This window comes from Gastrolobium bilobum, unplaced genomic scaffold (genome assembly GCF_033153095.1).
Source record: "Gastrolobium bilobum isolate Gb01-03AN ecotype WA unplaced genomic scaffold, APGP_CSIRO_Gbil_v1 utg9675, whole genome shotgun sequence".
Classification (NCBI taxonomy): Eukaryota; Viridiplantae; Streptophyta; class Magnoliopsida; order Fabales; family Fabaceae; genus Gastrolobium; species Gastrolobium bilobum.
This window is the reverse complement of record NW_026897381.1, coordinates 55,728-69,514: the sequence shown is the minus strand read 5'-3', so window position 1 is coordinate 69,514 and position 13,787 is coordinate 55,728. Positions and strand designations below refer to the sequence as shown.

At 38.0% G+C, this 13,787-nt stretch overlaps 1 protein-coding gene across 1 annotated transcript; it reads right to left on the bottom strand.

The window, feature by feature from the left end:
• Positions 1-4,589: 4,589 nt before the first annotated feature.
• LOC133306482 (putative pentatricopeptide repeat-containing protein At3g13770, mitochondrial) lies at positions 4,590-13,441 on the bottom strand. Its single transcript, XM_061506810.1, has 4 exons — positions 13,113-13,441; positions 7,396-7,429; positions 6,700-7,231; positions 4,590-6,287 (listed from the first exon to the last, which is right to left on the bottom strand). Exons 1-4 carry the CDS (start codon positions 13,439-13,441, stop codon positions 4,843-4,845), a joined length of 2,340 nt encoding a protein of 779 aa, XP_061362794.1. The 3' UTR covers positions 4,590-4,842.
• Between the last annotated feature and the right edge of the window lie 346 nt (positions 13,442-13,787).

The window sequence follows — 13,787 nt, the reverse complement described above, 5'->3', positions numbered from 1 at the left end:
TTGGCAACCAAACGGGCTTTGAATCTTTCAACAGAACCATCAGAATTGTACTTGACCTTATATACCCATTTACAACCAATTGGGGATTTTCCAGGAGGAAGAGAGACAACTGTCCAGGTCTTGTTATTTTGTAAAGCCAATAATTCATCGTGCATGGCAGATTGCCATTCAGGGAGCTGGGAGGCTTCACCATAGGATGTAGGTTCAAAATGATTATGCAGGGAATTAACAAAGGCAGTATGTGTAGGGGAAAGCTTTGAATAAGAAAAAGAAGCAGAAAGAGGATGGGCTGTTGAAGAGGAACAGATGTAAGTATCTAAGTGGCTAGGAGGCTTTTTAGTTCTGGATGGTCTAGAAGAAACAGGAATGGGGTTGGGAGGAATGGTTGGAGTTGATATAGGCAGTGGGGTAATTGGAGAGGATGAATTTTTGAAAGGGAAAATGTTTTCAATGAAGTTGACATCTCTTGAGATAAAAGTTCGGTTTGAGGCAATGTCAAGGAGTTTGTGTCCTTTATAGCCAGGTGGATATCCTAAAAATACAGCAGGTACAGCCCTAGGGGAAAATTTGTGTCTGTGTTTGGGTAGGGTGGAACCATAGCATAGGCAACCAAAAATGCGAAGGTGGTCATAGGTGGGAGGTTTGTGAGATAGGATTTCAAAGGGAGATTTATGAGAAAGCAAAGGGGATGGGGTTCTGTTAATAAGGTATACAGCTGTTAACACACAGTCTTGCCAATATTCCAGGGGAATATTGGACTGAAAATGCAAGGCGCGAGCAACATTTAAAATGTGCTGATGTTTGCGCTCTACCACTGAGTTCTGCTGCGGTCTATCAACACAAGAGTGAAATAATTGTATACCCTTGGAAGAGTAAAAATTAGATAAAAGAAACTCAGGAGCATTATCACATCTTATTGACTTGATGGCAGTATTGTACTGATTTAAAATGAGAGCATAAAAATCAATGAAAGCAGAACGAAAATCAGATTTGCAGCGTAAAAAATATGTCCAAGTGAAGCGAGATGCATCATCAACAATTGTGAGAAAATATTTTGATCCTTCAACAGAAAAAGGGTGAAATGGACCCCAAATATCACAGTGAATAAGAGTAAATGAAGAAGAGGACAATTTGGGATTTAAAATAAATGGTAAGCGTTTTTGTTTGGCCAAAGGGCAAACATTACATGTATGAGACGCATCTAAAAGTGATGTAGTGTGTAAAACATCTTTCATTGAATTTAAAACAGAATAGGAGAGGTGACCTAAACGAGCATGCCAAAGCTCAGAATTGCATGAATTTACAGAGAGACATAGGGGTGGGGAAATACAGGAAACAGGAAAAAAATTGGATGTATCAAGGACATAAAGACCTTCATGACGCTTAGCAATCCCAATCGTCTTGGCTGTGATAGGGTCCTGTATCAAACAATGGGAGGAAGAAAAATTAGCAATGAGAGATGAATCACGGGTCAGGGAGCTAATTGACAAAAGGTTAAAACGGAAAGAGGGGACAAATAAAACATTTTGGAGAGTAAAGGAAGGAGACAAAATTATGGAAGCAGAACCAGTCACAGGGACAGACGTACCATTAGGAAAAGAATGATACAATAGAGCCAATACAAGCGAGGAGAAAATGATACATGGTGGGTCGCACCAGTATCTAAAATCCAACAAGAATCGGAAAAAGAAGAAGGACGCTTACCATTGAAGCTTGCGACAGATGGGGAGGAATCAGTGACCGAAGCTAAGGAGGAAGCAACCGGAGCAGCAGAACGTTAGTGGATGAGCGATAGAAGATGCGCATACTAAGACTGTGTGATGGCAGATGTGGGTGGTGGAGCGTGGTTAGGGTTCACGGTATTGGGGAAGTTAGGGATCGAAGAATAAGGGTGAGGGAATGGAAACACAGAGGAATTTGCTTGGGCTGAGGCATTGGGAGAATGGGCTGAGTGGGTGGGAAAATTGGGCCTAGGTGGCCTGGGCCTGTATCCAGGAGGGAACCCATGTAGCTTAAAGCACTTGTCTCTAACGTGACCCTGGTTGTGGCAGTAGGTACAAAATGGGCGAGAACGGCGAGGAGCGGTGATGGCAGCCGTGGCCGGCGGTGGGTTCGAATCAGTTGAAGAAGGACGGTTAGGGGAAGTGGATATTGAGTTGAGGAGGGGTGTATCAGGGGAGGTGGGAACATCAATGTTGATTTGGCGTTGCCTCTCTTCCTGAAGAACAAGTGAGAAAACCTTGGCAATTGATGGAAGAGGATCCATTAAGAGGATCTGAGCTCGCACAGAGGAGAAGGACTCATTAAGGCCCATGAGGAATTGAAGGGCATCATGTTGCTCTTGTGAAAACGAAACTTGTCTCAGTCCTCCACAAGTGCACGATGGAGTGGGAATGTAAGCCTGGAGCTCATCACAGAGGGTTTTTAACTTTGTGTAATAAGAGTTGACATCAAGAGATCCTTGATGAAGAGAAGAAATATCTTGTTTCAGTTGGAAGATGCGTGGTCCGTTGGCTTGCTGAAAGCGAGTGCGTAGATCATCCCAGGCGTCAGAGGCATTTGAGAAATAAACCAAGCTATCTGCAATAGCTTTGGAGACAGAATTAAGGATCCAAGAAATGACCATTGAGTTGCACCGATTCCATGCTGGAAATAGGAGATCGGAATTGGAAGGACGGGGAAGAGATCCGTCTATGAAAGCTGATTTGTTTTTGGCAGTAAGTGCCAAAAGCATAGCTCGGTTCCAGGAGCTGTAATTGGTACCATCAAGGGTATGGGTCACAAGGACAAGACCAGGGTGGTCATTGCTCTGCAGGGATAGGGGCTTGCTGTATCCTCCATTGAAGAAGCACCGGAGGATGTGTCGGAAGATGGCGGAGGACGGTTGTTGCCTCGAGCCATTAAAAGGCTCTTGATACCATATTAGTGATTAAGCACTCTGCATTTCCAGAAAGGAAGAGAAGAAAAACTAACTTTGTATATTTTCATTCAGTGTGTAATTGGTACAAATGATCCAGTATATAAAAGCACCTAAGAGAATCTGTTGTAACAGACTCATGGTGACGTGGCTACAAAATCAGAAAGAAATGCTAACAGGTGCCAAACAGAAGGCAATGCTAACAAATGCTAACAGAATACAAATTGCTAACAGAATACAGAATACAATCAGAATACAAAAAAGAAAAATATGTAATACTGTAATACTAAATACAGACAATGCTTTTTTAAACACATTTTGGATTCATACATATTGTAAAATGGCCTAAAAGCTAATGTTAAGATTCGTGTTTCGGCTCTGTTGCTCGTAATCAATACGTTTGTAGTTGGTCTGTAATGGTTTTTCAGAGATTTATTTGTGCTTATTTCAGGAAGGAAATTAAATTGATAATTTACTTAATTCTTCCTTCTTGCTGAACCAAACTCTTGATTATTTTCATGCTTATTTGGTTTTACTACTTGTAGAATCATATGGAATGGAAGTTAAGACTTTTTAGTACCGTAACTTCTCTTCTCCATGGTTCTTCTTTTTCACATGAAATGGAAGTTGAACTTTCTAGTCCAAGATTTTTCCCTCAATTGCTGGAAGCCTCTCCATTTTGTTAGATTTTTCATTCTTATCTCCATCTATAAAGAATTTGCAATATGTCCTTCTTCTTCCTTCAATTTTTGCTTTAGTTGGCCAACAAACACAACACTAGTAGAGCAGATTCATTTGTCGGGGATAGCTTGCTACAAACTCTCAATTGATGGTGTTTAGAACTTATCATTCAGAAAATTTATTATCCTGATGAGAAGATTTATTCATTTGTCGGGGATAGCTTGCTACAAACGAATCTCCAATTAACTACCCTCTGTCCTCTTCACTTCTATTTAACCACCTTTCCCGCTCAAACCCAACTCCCATCTAACTACCTTAACTGCTCTAACTGTCACCCGTTCGTTCCCTTGTTCCTTCTGCTGTACACTTGCCACACTCCTCCCCTTCACATATATGCCTAACAGGTTCTCTCGGCAACAATAGAATGAGTTAGCTAAACAACTTCCATGGTCCAATAAGGTGAAGCACAACACAATCAACAATTTCTGATTCATGCACCTGGCCACACAAGCATACACGAACCCAATCAATTTCTAAGGTTAACTTTGATATCAATCTATATCCAGCAAGGATGAACCATATAAATTCTAGGTTCAATTCAATTTAGTCCCTCAACGATCATAGCAAATTATTAGAAACATCACCTAAAGCAATATAAAATAGCAAAATATTCAAATACCACACTGTACCACAGGAATGCCTTTTCCACATTCAACAACAACAAAAGAAGAAGATAATAATAATAATAATAATAATAATAATAATAACAAGCGAGTCAGCAACCTCATCATAATAAATAATAAATAAAAAGAATGATGGAGAGGAAATAGAGGAAGATAATTGAATTCTCAACATTTATCGCTGATGTGAGAAAGATATGAGTGCTCAAAATTGGTACCAATAGGAACTAGATGTTACAAGCTTTCTTTACATATATCATGATCAATTTCCTGAACAAATGAGAAAGATACGAGTGTTCAGAATTTTGGTTTTGAAGTGTTTGAACATGTTCATGTGGCTGACTTTGATAGAATCCCCGTGGTCAAGTTAAACACCAATCTTAAATCAACTCGATGCTTATTGCTTACAGAAATTCCTCAGTTTTCCTAAAACCTTGACCTTTTTCCTTGTTCACTAGTCTTGCTTCATTTACCCATTTCTTGGTGGAATTGCACACTACTATTAAATTGCCTCCTTTTTCATGCACTTTAGACGTTCATTGAGTGCTCTCTATCAAGATCTTGTCACCAGTAATCGCCACAGGAACATTTTCCTCCAACAATTTGATGAAACCGGTTTTTATCCCTCAAAGACACTTCTCTTTTAAAAATCTTGGAGATAAACTTAGCAAAATTATGACAATCAACACAAATACGGAGATTTTTCATAACACGTATTGGCACGCTTTGAGCTGTAGCAATTAGCCCAAAAGACAAAGCCAACTTTTCACTATGGCCTAGAAGTATCTTCTCCTTCTGCTCCTCATCCACATCATGCAAAACACAACTCAAATCAGGAACATAACCAGCTTCTTTAAACCTGATTGATAATTCCTTCACTTTTGCAGATACCTCTTCTCTTCTTGGATGGGAACGATCACTTGCATGGAAAGTATGAAGTACTTGATCAAGCTCGATCCAGCTTCTTCCTGGCTCTTTCATTACAGCTTTTTTCAACATCAAGTCCCTTAGTGACCTTACTTCTTCCCATCTTCCTGCAGAAGCATATAAATTAGACAGAATAACATAATTTCCAGCATTGCTAGGCTCAATTTCTAGAAGCTGACGACCCACAAATTCGCCAATATCAACATTTGAATGAACCCTGCAAGCACCTAAAAGGGAACCCCATATAGCAGCTGTTGGTTCAAAAGGCATCTTTTTCATGAACTCGAAAGCTTGTTCTACTCGACCAGCACGACCAAGCAAATCAACAACACACCCATAGTGCTCGTTCTCTGGCTTAACTCCAATTTTCCCACTGGTCATATCATAAAAAATATCCAGTCCCTTGTCTTCCAGTCCTCCATGACTGCAGCCAGATAACACAGCCAACATTGTGACACTGTCAGGTTTGACTTTGTCTTCTTCTCTCATCATAGTGAAAAGCTCGAGCACTTGTCTTCCCTCTCCATGTTTGCTATACCCAACAAGCATTGCATTCCAAGAGATAACAGTTCTCTCATGCATGGTATCAAATATCCTTCTTGAGTAAGTGAGGTTGCCACATTTTGAGTACATGTCAATCAAAGAGTTTTGGAGAACCACAAATGAGGAAACTTCAGAGCGAAGAACGTGGTTGTGCACTTGCTTGCCATGATCTAGAGAAGCAAGCCCAGAAAGTGCAGTTAAAACACTAGTGTAAGTAACATAATTTGATTGCATTCCTTCCTTTTGCAACCGGCAAAATAGCTTCAATGCCTCTTCATCCAAACCCAGTTGAGCATATCCAGAGATTATGGCAGTACAAGAAACTACATCTCTTTCTGGCAAGCATTCAAATACACCTCGAGCTTCATGAATTTTACCATCTTTGGCATACATGTCAAGGAGTGAACTTCCAACATAAACATGGGCTTCGTAATTTGATTTTATGATAAGAGAGTGGATTTGCCTCCCTAAGAAGAAACCCAGAGAACCTGTACATGAAGGAAGAACGGTAGCAAAAGTGAATTCATTAGGTTCTGCACCTGCAAAGGGAATACTTAACATCAGCACAGGGAAACCATTGACACAACACTGACACAAAAACAAAAAGTCTTCAGACAACACGCTCACAAAATAAAAACAATCGTTATCTTTTAACTTCTCCTTATAACATGCTTATCATAGGGCTCCAATCCATAGGTTCTTCAAATTCAATTAAAGTCCTAGTCAACATTAGCTAATGGCAATTAACTCCTTTTCAGAACAATCTTAATATATGGAACTCTAAATTGTCGACTTTGGCTTAATAAGTGACAACACATCTACTTCCTCATAAAACCAATACTTGATAAAGCAATATCAATCCCCCAAATAGCAAGATGAACAAATCAAAATTAGTTCCAAATCACCAACTACAATTACCCACTCTCATGAACTCCTCCAAACCAAGAATACCTGATCTTAACATCTTTACAAAAAGATTCAAGGCTTGAGAGGCATACCCCCTCTGAGAATAAGCCGAAATCATAGCCGTCCATGACACCACATTTCGTTCAGGCATTTCATCAAGCACGAACCGAGCATCTCCCAAAGAGTCACATTTAGTGTACAAGACAATCAACCTTGTCCTGAGGTACACAGAAGGAAGATAACGAGTTTTGATCATGTGGGCATGGACTCTCTGGCCTTCTCTAAATGCCCTTTTACTCACACACTCATTCAATAGTATATTGTAGCCTTCGAACTTCATGTCATAGCCACAAAGGGCCATTTGTAGAAGGGCTTCTTGTAGATGTCTGACACAGCTAAGAGTGCTATGAAAAAGTGATGAGTTTGAAGAGAAAGATGGAACATGCAGTTGTTGGATTAAGGTTCTTTGTATGAAAGGTAAGACATGTCTTGTACAAAGCATGCTTCGGAAACAACTACAAGATGATGACGAGGTTGAATGTTTCAATTTAAACTTAGTATGGAAAGGTGGCAACAACTGCAAATAGAGATCAAAATACAATATCCTCGAAGTCCCAGATAGGAGAAACTGTATACTTAAGACACGTGCATCTTTTACATTTGACGTGAGAAAATTTGAACTTCGTTTTCTCTTTAAAGCATGACTTTGTTAATGATACTTTTATTTTACTACATCTTCACATGTCCTTCGGTGGTGCAAACAGCTATCAAGCACCTGCAGCAAATGAAATCATAAATATTACTTAAATCCATTAAAACATTAATTTCATGAATAAACAAACTATGACTCTGCTACCCAACAATGGTTGGTCGAAACAAAAGTAAACCACAAACCCAAGCTAACATTACCTACAATATATAAGAGGTTCGAATCCTATAGTAACCACCTTAACCACCAAAACCTATGACTCTGCTGCCTTCCAGGAGTAGTTTGAGTCTCAACGTAAAAAATCATTCTCCATTAAACCCCTACTTACAAGAATATATGTGAGGAAAATCCTGAATCTTATATTTTTTTTTTTTGCAAAGTATTATTTCATGGATTCGAGCCTCTGCCTCTCAATCACAAAGAAGCAACTTAGTGCTCAAGGAGGGCGACTATTTATGTGCTTCCAACAGCCAAACAGAGTTTGTCACAGTACAATAACAGCAGCAATACAGGTACAACTATAAGGATAAGATATAAGAATTTCAAATTAGATTTTCTTTTTTTGTCTTCTAGTGAAATTTTAAAGAAGCTCTTAATTACATTTATGGGAAAAGCTAGCGTTATGTAACTGCAAAACAAAAATTTGTCCAGTTGAAAGATCGATTTCCGTGCTTTCTATTTTATCTTTTATTTTTGGGCAAAGCTAGTGTTATGTAACAGGAAAAAAACCAAATTTTCCTGCTGAAACAAAACAATCGCGGAACCCACATTTTGGTAAAAAAATAAAAGATAAAATAGAAAGCATGGAAATCAATCTTTCAGCTGGACAAGTTTTTGTTTTGCTGTTACATAACGCTAGCTTTTCCTTTTATTTTTTTACAAAAATATGGGTCCCGTGATTGTTTTGTTTCAGCAGAAAAATTTTGTTTTTTCTCTGTTACATAACGCTAGCTTTGCCCTACATTTATATGTCAGTCCAAGGAAGTATATCAGCAATATAAAATTTCAAACTAATCTTCAGAATTATTTAAGTTCACAAATTTTCAAAGAGAAACAACCCAAAATTTAGTGTTCTCTCAATGAAAGTTCACTCCAAAACAGAGTTTGAGATTTACCAATTCAGAAAAGAAAGAAAAAAATTGCTTCAAATTATATGAAAACCAAGACAAGCTTCAAGGCAAGAAAATGAAAAAGTTTTCAACGAATATTCAACTAGTATGACTTAGAATCAAGTTATAATTAGTAGCAATCACTCTCGAGCAGACAAACTAACTTATTTATTTATTTATATCACAAGGTCTTCAACCAAACAGGGATATGGATATACTTTTTGTACATTGAAATACCACCAAATCACAGACAGAACCTTACCAAATTGTATAATGAAACCATTGATTTTGAATTCATAGGGTTTGCAATACCTTTTGTTTCTATGAAACCAACAGGAAGAGGCTCACTTGCAGAGACTTAACTTACACCACGTGGTCCATTAGGCGAGTCCATTAGGGATGAGTTTTGGGGTTTGAGGTAATGGGCTCAGACTTGGTTGGGTCATCTTTGATTATTTATGTATTTGTGATCAAGATGCTACGAAACGGTGACGTTCAGTACACGCACGCCAACGTGACTTTGGCTTACAGGGATTTTGGGTACAAACCTACCACTGATTTATTTTAGCCACCGGGTTGAGGAAGTTCGTGAAGTGGTACCTTCGTTATTACGGGATTCAGTCGAGGGTAAAAATTGAAAATCACCTTGACAATGAGAAGCCGAGGATTCCGCTTCATTTTTATTATGAGTAAAATATATTTTGACTCTCGACAAGAATTACTGGCTCAATTTAATATTTAAAAAAGAAATCAATTCGTGATTTTATAAAAATTCAAAATAGATCCATATTAATATTTTTGAGGGGTTAATATAGTTCTTATTTGAATTTTAGAGAGATCACAATTTCGATTAATTAGATTTATTTTGAATTTTTGTCGGTACCACAAGTCGATTTTCTTTAAGAGATTAAAATGAGTTCTGTAATTTTTGTTGATAACCTAAAAGGTACTTTATTTTTTTTTAGTAAACTGATTTTTTTTTTTTGGAGAATGGAGTAATTAGTTTATGATGAGAATGGTGTAATTAGAATAAAATACATAATATTAACTCAAAACATAAATATGATTTGTTTTCATATTTTGTTTCATAACCCATTTTCTTAATATTTCATGCTAATTCATGACACTTTTTATTTAAATTCAAAATAATCACTGGCTAATTATGTTAAAGGACATCATCTGTTAATTACTGACTCAAATGTTTCATGTTTTTTTGGTGTCTTAAATACACAAGGATGAGCTTTTCATGAGAATGAGATAATTGAAGAGCATAACTTCTTCCTTATGAGACTTGGAGGTACTTCAATGGCAATAGACCAATTTTACACCTTTCTTTTTTGCTTTGTTATCATTTTTTATTTTCTAAATGTAAGTAAAATATTCAGATAAAATTGGATGTTTATAAGATGAATAATATACTCGTTAAGAAGAGAATTTGAGAGAATCTACGGTTGGTGATATGCGGAGAGATTATACATCTTAATTTGTTGTTTACTTGTGTTTTTAATGTATTTCGGATTTTAATAATTTTTATTTTAATAATTTTTATTTTATACAAGGCTTTAATGTTTCTACAGTGAATATAGATAAGTTATTTATATTTGCTCTCAAAATGACGTCGTTTTAGGTTGAAAATTAAAAAATTATAATAGAAAATACTATTATAACCCTGAAATAAATTATAATTACAAAAATACTTTGATTTTCATCTTAAAACGACGTCATTTTGGACTCAATGTAAATAAGTTATCTACTTGATTATTAATCGCGGGAAAAAGCGAACCCATTATATAATACAATATCAATTTGTCTTCGTTGTTGTGTGTGTGTTGAAATTGAATTAAGATATTCTTCTTATTAATCATGTCTTTTTTTGGAAATACAATGAAAACTAAAGCAACATCAAAAAAAGCCCTATACTGGGCACAATCTTGGGAGACTAACTCCCCTCAAGTCATTACGAAGCAATTCCAAACAAGCCGTTGGAGGGACATCCAGCACAATCAGCTGTCCATCCTGATGAGGTGCATGAGTAGCAAGCCAATCAGCAACAAAATTGCCTTCTCTATAAGTATGACTAAGCTGAATAATCCAGTCTCTTTGAAGCATGCTACGAGCTCGGATGATTAAAGCAGAAAGAGGATGACTTACGTCACACCCTTTTCTTATAAATTCCAAAGCCACCTTGGAGTCACCCTCCACAAAGACTCTCCTAAATCCCTTATGCCAAGCTAGATCCATACCTGTCAAGAACCCCCAAATTTCCGCTGAAGTAGAAGTACCACTCCCAAGGAATTTTGTAAAACCAGTTAACCAGTTCCCAGCAGCATCCCTTATGACTCCACCACATAGTCCTTTGCCCACTGTCTATGCTGGAACCATCCACATTAAGTTTAACATAACCCTCAGAGGGAAAATCCAGTGAATAAGACGTTCCTCTCTTTTAAGCTCCTGATGACCAATCTTAATAAGGGTTTCATTAGCCAATTGAATATTACCACAAGTATAGGTAATGCGCCTAATGAGACCATACTTCGAGGTGCTAGTTTGATCAAAGATCGCCTTATTTCTTTCCCCCCACAAACACCAAGCTATCACCCCAAAATACAAAGGCCAAGTTCGATCAGTTTGAAACGGACCTTTTAATCCTAGATTTGTCTGAATCCATAGGTGAAGATCCATGGAGAAAAAGTCACTACGGTTATCAGAAGGAACCCAATGCTCCCATAATTCCCTGGCACCAGGACAATCTCTAATGGCATGTAAACTATCCTCAAGATTATAATGACATCTCAGACACCCTGCATCTGTAGCCATGTGACGATGCACTCTACGAACATTAGTTAAAAGAGAACCTCTGTAGAGAAGCCATAAGAATTGTCTAATACGTTCAGGACCAGGCCAAGCCCAAATTACCTTCCAAATCCTATCCTGATGATAATGCGAGGTACCCATGAGATAGTTATAAGCTGATTTCACTGAAAAAACCCCATCTTGGCTACCTGCCCAAATAACACGGTCCGGAGAAGGATCCACTGTAGGAGGGAGCACACTACGAATCTTGTCTAATACTGAAGTAGGAAGAAGGTGCTGAAATAAAGGCCAGTCCCAATTACCATAACAAGTTACAAATTGAGACGTAGACCAATGAGTCATAATAGGAGGAATAGGTTGAACGGCCAGAGAAACAAGTTGAGGACATCCTGGCACCCACGAATCCATCCAAAAAGACGTATGAACCCCATCCCCTAAAATGATACGAGAATTCTCTAGAGTTTGAGGCCAATACTTAACAATAGCATTCCATAAACCAGAATCATTTGCGGAAGCCGAGATACTTGGAATGAGCCTTTCCTCCACCTTATACTTGCTACGAAGGACCCGAACCCATAACGAATTACGATCAGTCATGATTCGGTGACCTAGCTTCATGATAAAAGCCATATTATTCTCTTTAATTTTACGAAAACCAAGCCCCCCTACATTCTTCGGCAAACAGACCGTCTCCCAAGAAACCAGGTGAGCTTTCCTTCGTTCAGAAGTTGATCCCCAAATGAAATTCCTAGTTACACTCTCAATACGATCACACGTACCACTAGGAATAATACAAGTTTGCATAGGATATTGAGGAATTGCAGTAAGAACTGACCTAGCCAAAGTTGATCTTCCTGCCAATGAAAGAGTACGTTGATTCCAGGCATTTAAACGAGCTTGCATCCGATTTAAGATATAGCCAAACGTACTCTTTGTAACACGGCTATGACGAAGAGGAATACCCAAGTATATACCCAAGTCATTTGTAGGAGAGTAGCCCATCAACTGGCTTAGATTCTACACTCGGGTATGATTAACGTTTCTGGAGAATAAGACTTTTGTTTTTTCCTTGCTAACCTTCTCACCAGAGCACCTGCAAAAACAATCAAGAATCTTATTAATAATAACAGCTTGCCCTTCTGTGGCTTCTGTAAAGAGCAGAAGATCATCTGCAAAAAAAGATGGGAAAGCAGTGGTCCCCTTCTATTCAATCTGATAGGCTTCCAAACGTCCTCTTGAACTGCTACATTAATCAAATGAGCAAGTCTTTCCATGCAAAGGATGAAAAGATAAGGAGACAAAGGATCTCCCTGACGAAGACCTTGATTAGGAGAAAATTCTGTCGTAGTTGATCCATTCCATAACAAATTCATTGTACATAACGAGACACAACACATGATCAGAGAAATAATATTCTCAGGCAAACCAACATCCACAAGCGTGTCTTTCAGAAACTCCCAAGAAATCTTGTCATAAGCCTTTTCTAAATCAACTTTGACAGTCATCCAACCCTTACCTCCTCTCTTTTTATTCATGGAATGGATGATTTCCTGAGCCACAATGATATTATTCGCTCCTTGTCTACCCTTAATAAAACCACATTGATTAGGCATAACCAAGTGAGCCATATGAAATTTTGAGCCTATTAGCCACAATCTTAGTTACAATCTTGTAAATAACATTACAAAGGTTAATAGGTCTGAAATCTTTAAGTAATTCAGGCACATCAATCTTAGGAATCAGACAAATCAAAGTTTGGTTAACCTCTTTGATATTATCCGGATGAAGGAATACACCTTCACAAAAGAGATAACTGACTCACCCACCTTATCCACTGAGATTGAAAGAAAAGAGCATTAAGCCCATCCTTCCCAGGCGACTTGTATGGACCAAAAGAGAAGACTACATCTCTGATCTCCTTACTGTTTGGCATAATACTCATCGTGTCTAAAGCATGCGCTTCAATAACTGGAAAAAAGCCACGAACTGGAAAAGCCGGTTTAGGTAATGGATCTTTTGTGTACAGATTTTCAAAGAAAGAAACAGCAATTTCCATTAAAACCTGCTGATCACCAATCCAAACTCCCTCCGAGTTTTTCAACGTATCTATGCGATTCCTCCTACGTCTGGCAACCGTCACAGAATGAAAGGTCATACTTCGCAAATAGTTCATGTCTAAAATTGAATGAGACATGGAAATCCAGTTGTGGCTTTTTTGCCTTTTTACATCGATAATTCTTCGCAAATAAAAGGTCGAGAAGTTCTAATGATGGAAATGCAGTTGAAGGGGATAAAGCTGGCACTGTAAGATATTGCTGAAGTTCTTAAGGAAGCTAATTCCTACAGAAAGTACTATTGTTTATTGTTTATGAGAAAGTTGAACAGAAACTTGAAATTTCTGAAGCAAAAATTTAGAAGCTTTTAGAGGATTCAAAAATTGAGTGTCAATCAGTTCAACCGTATGTATCAGTGTATCTTCTTGATAATCCTGGGAGGATTAG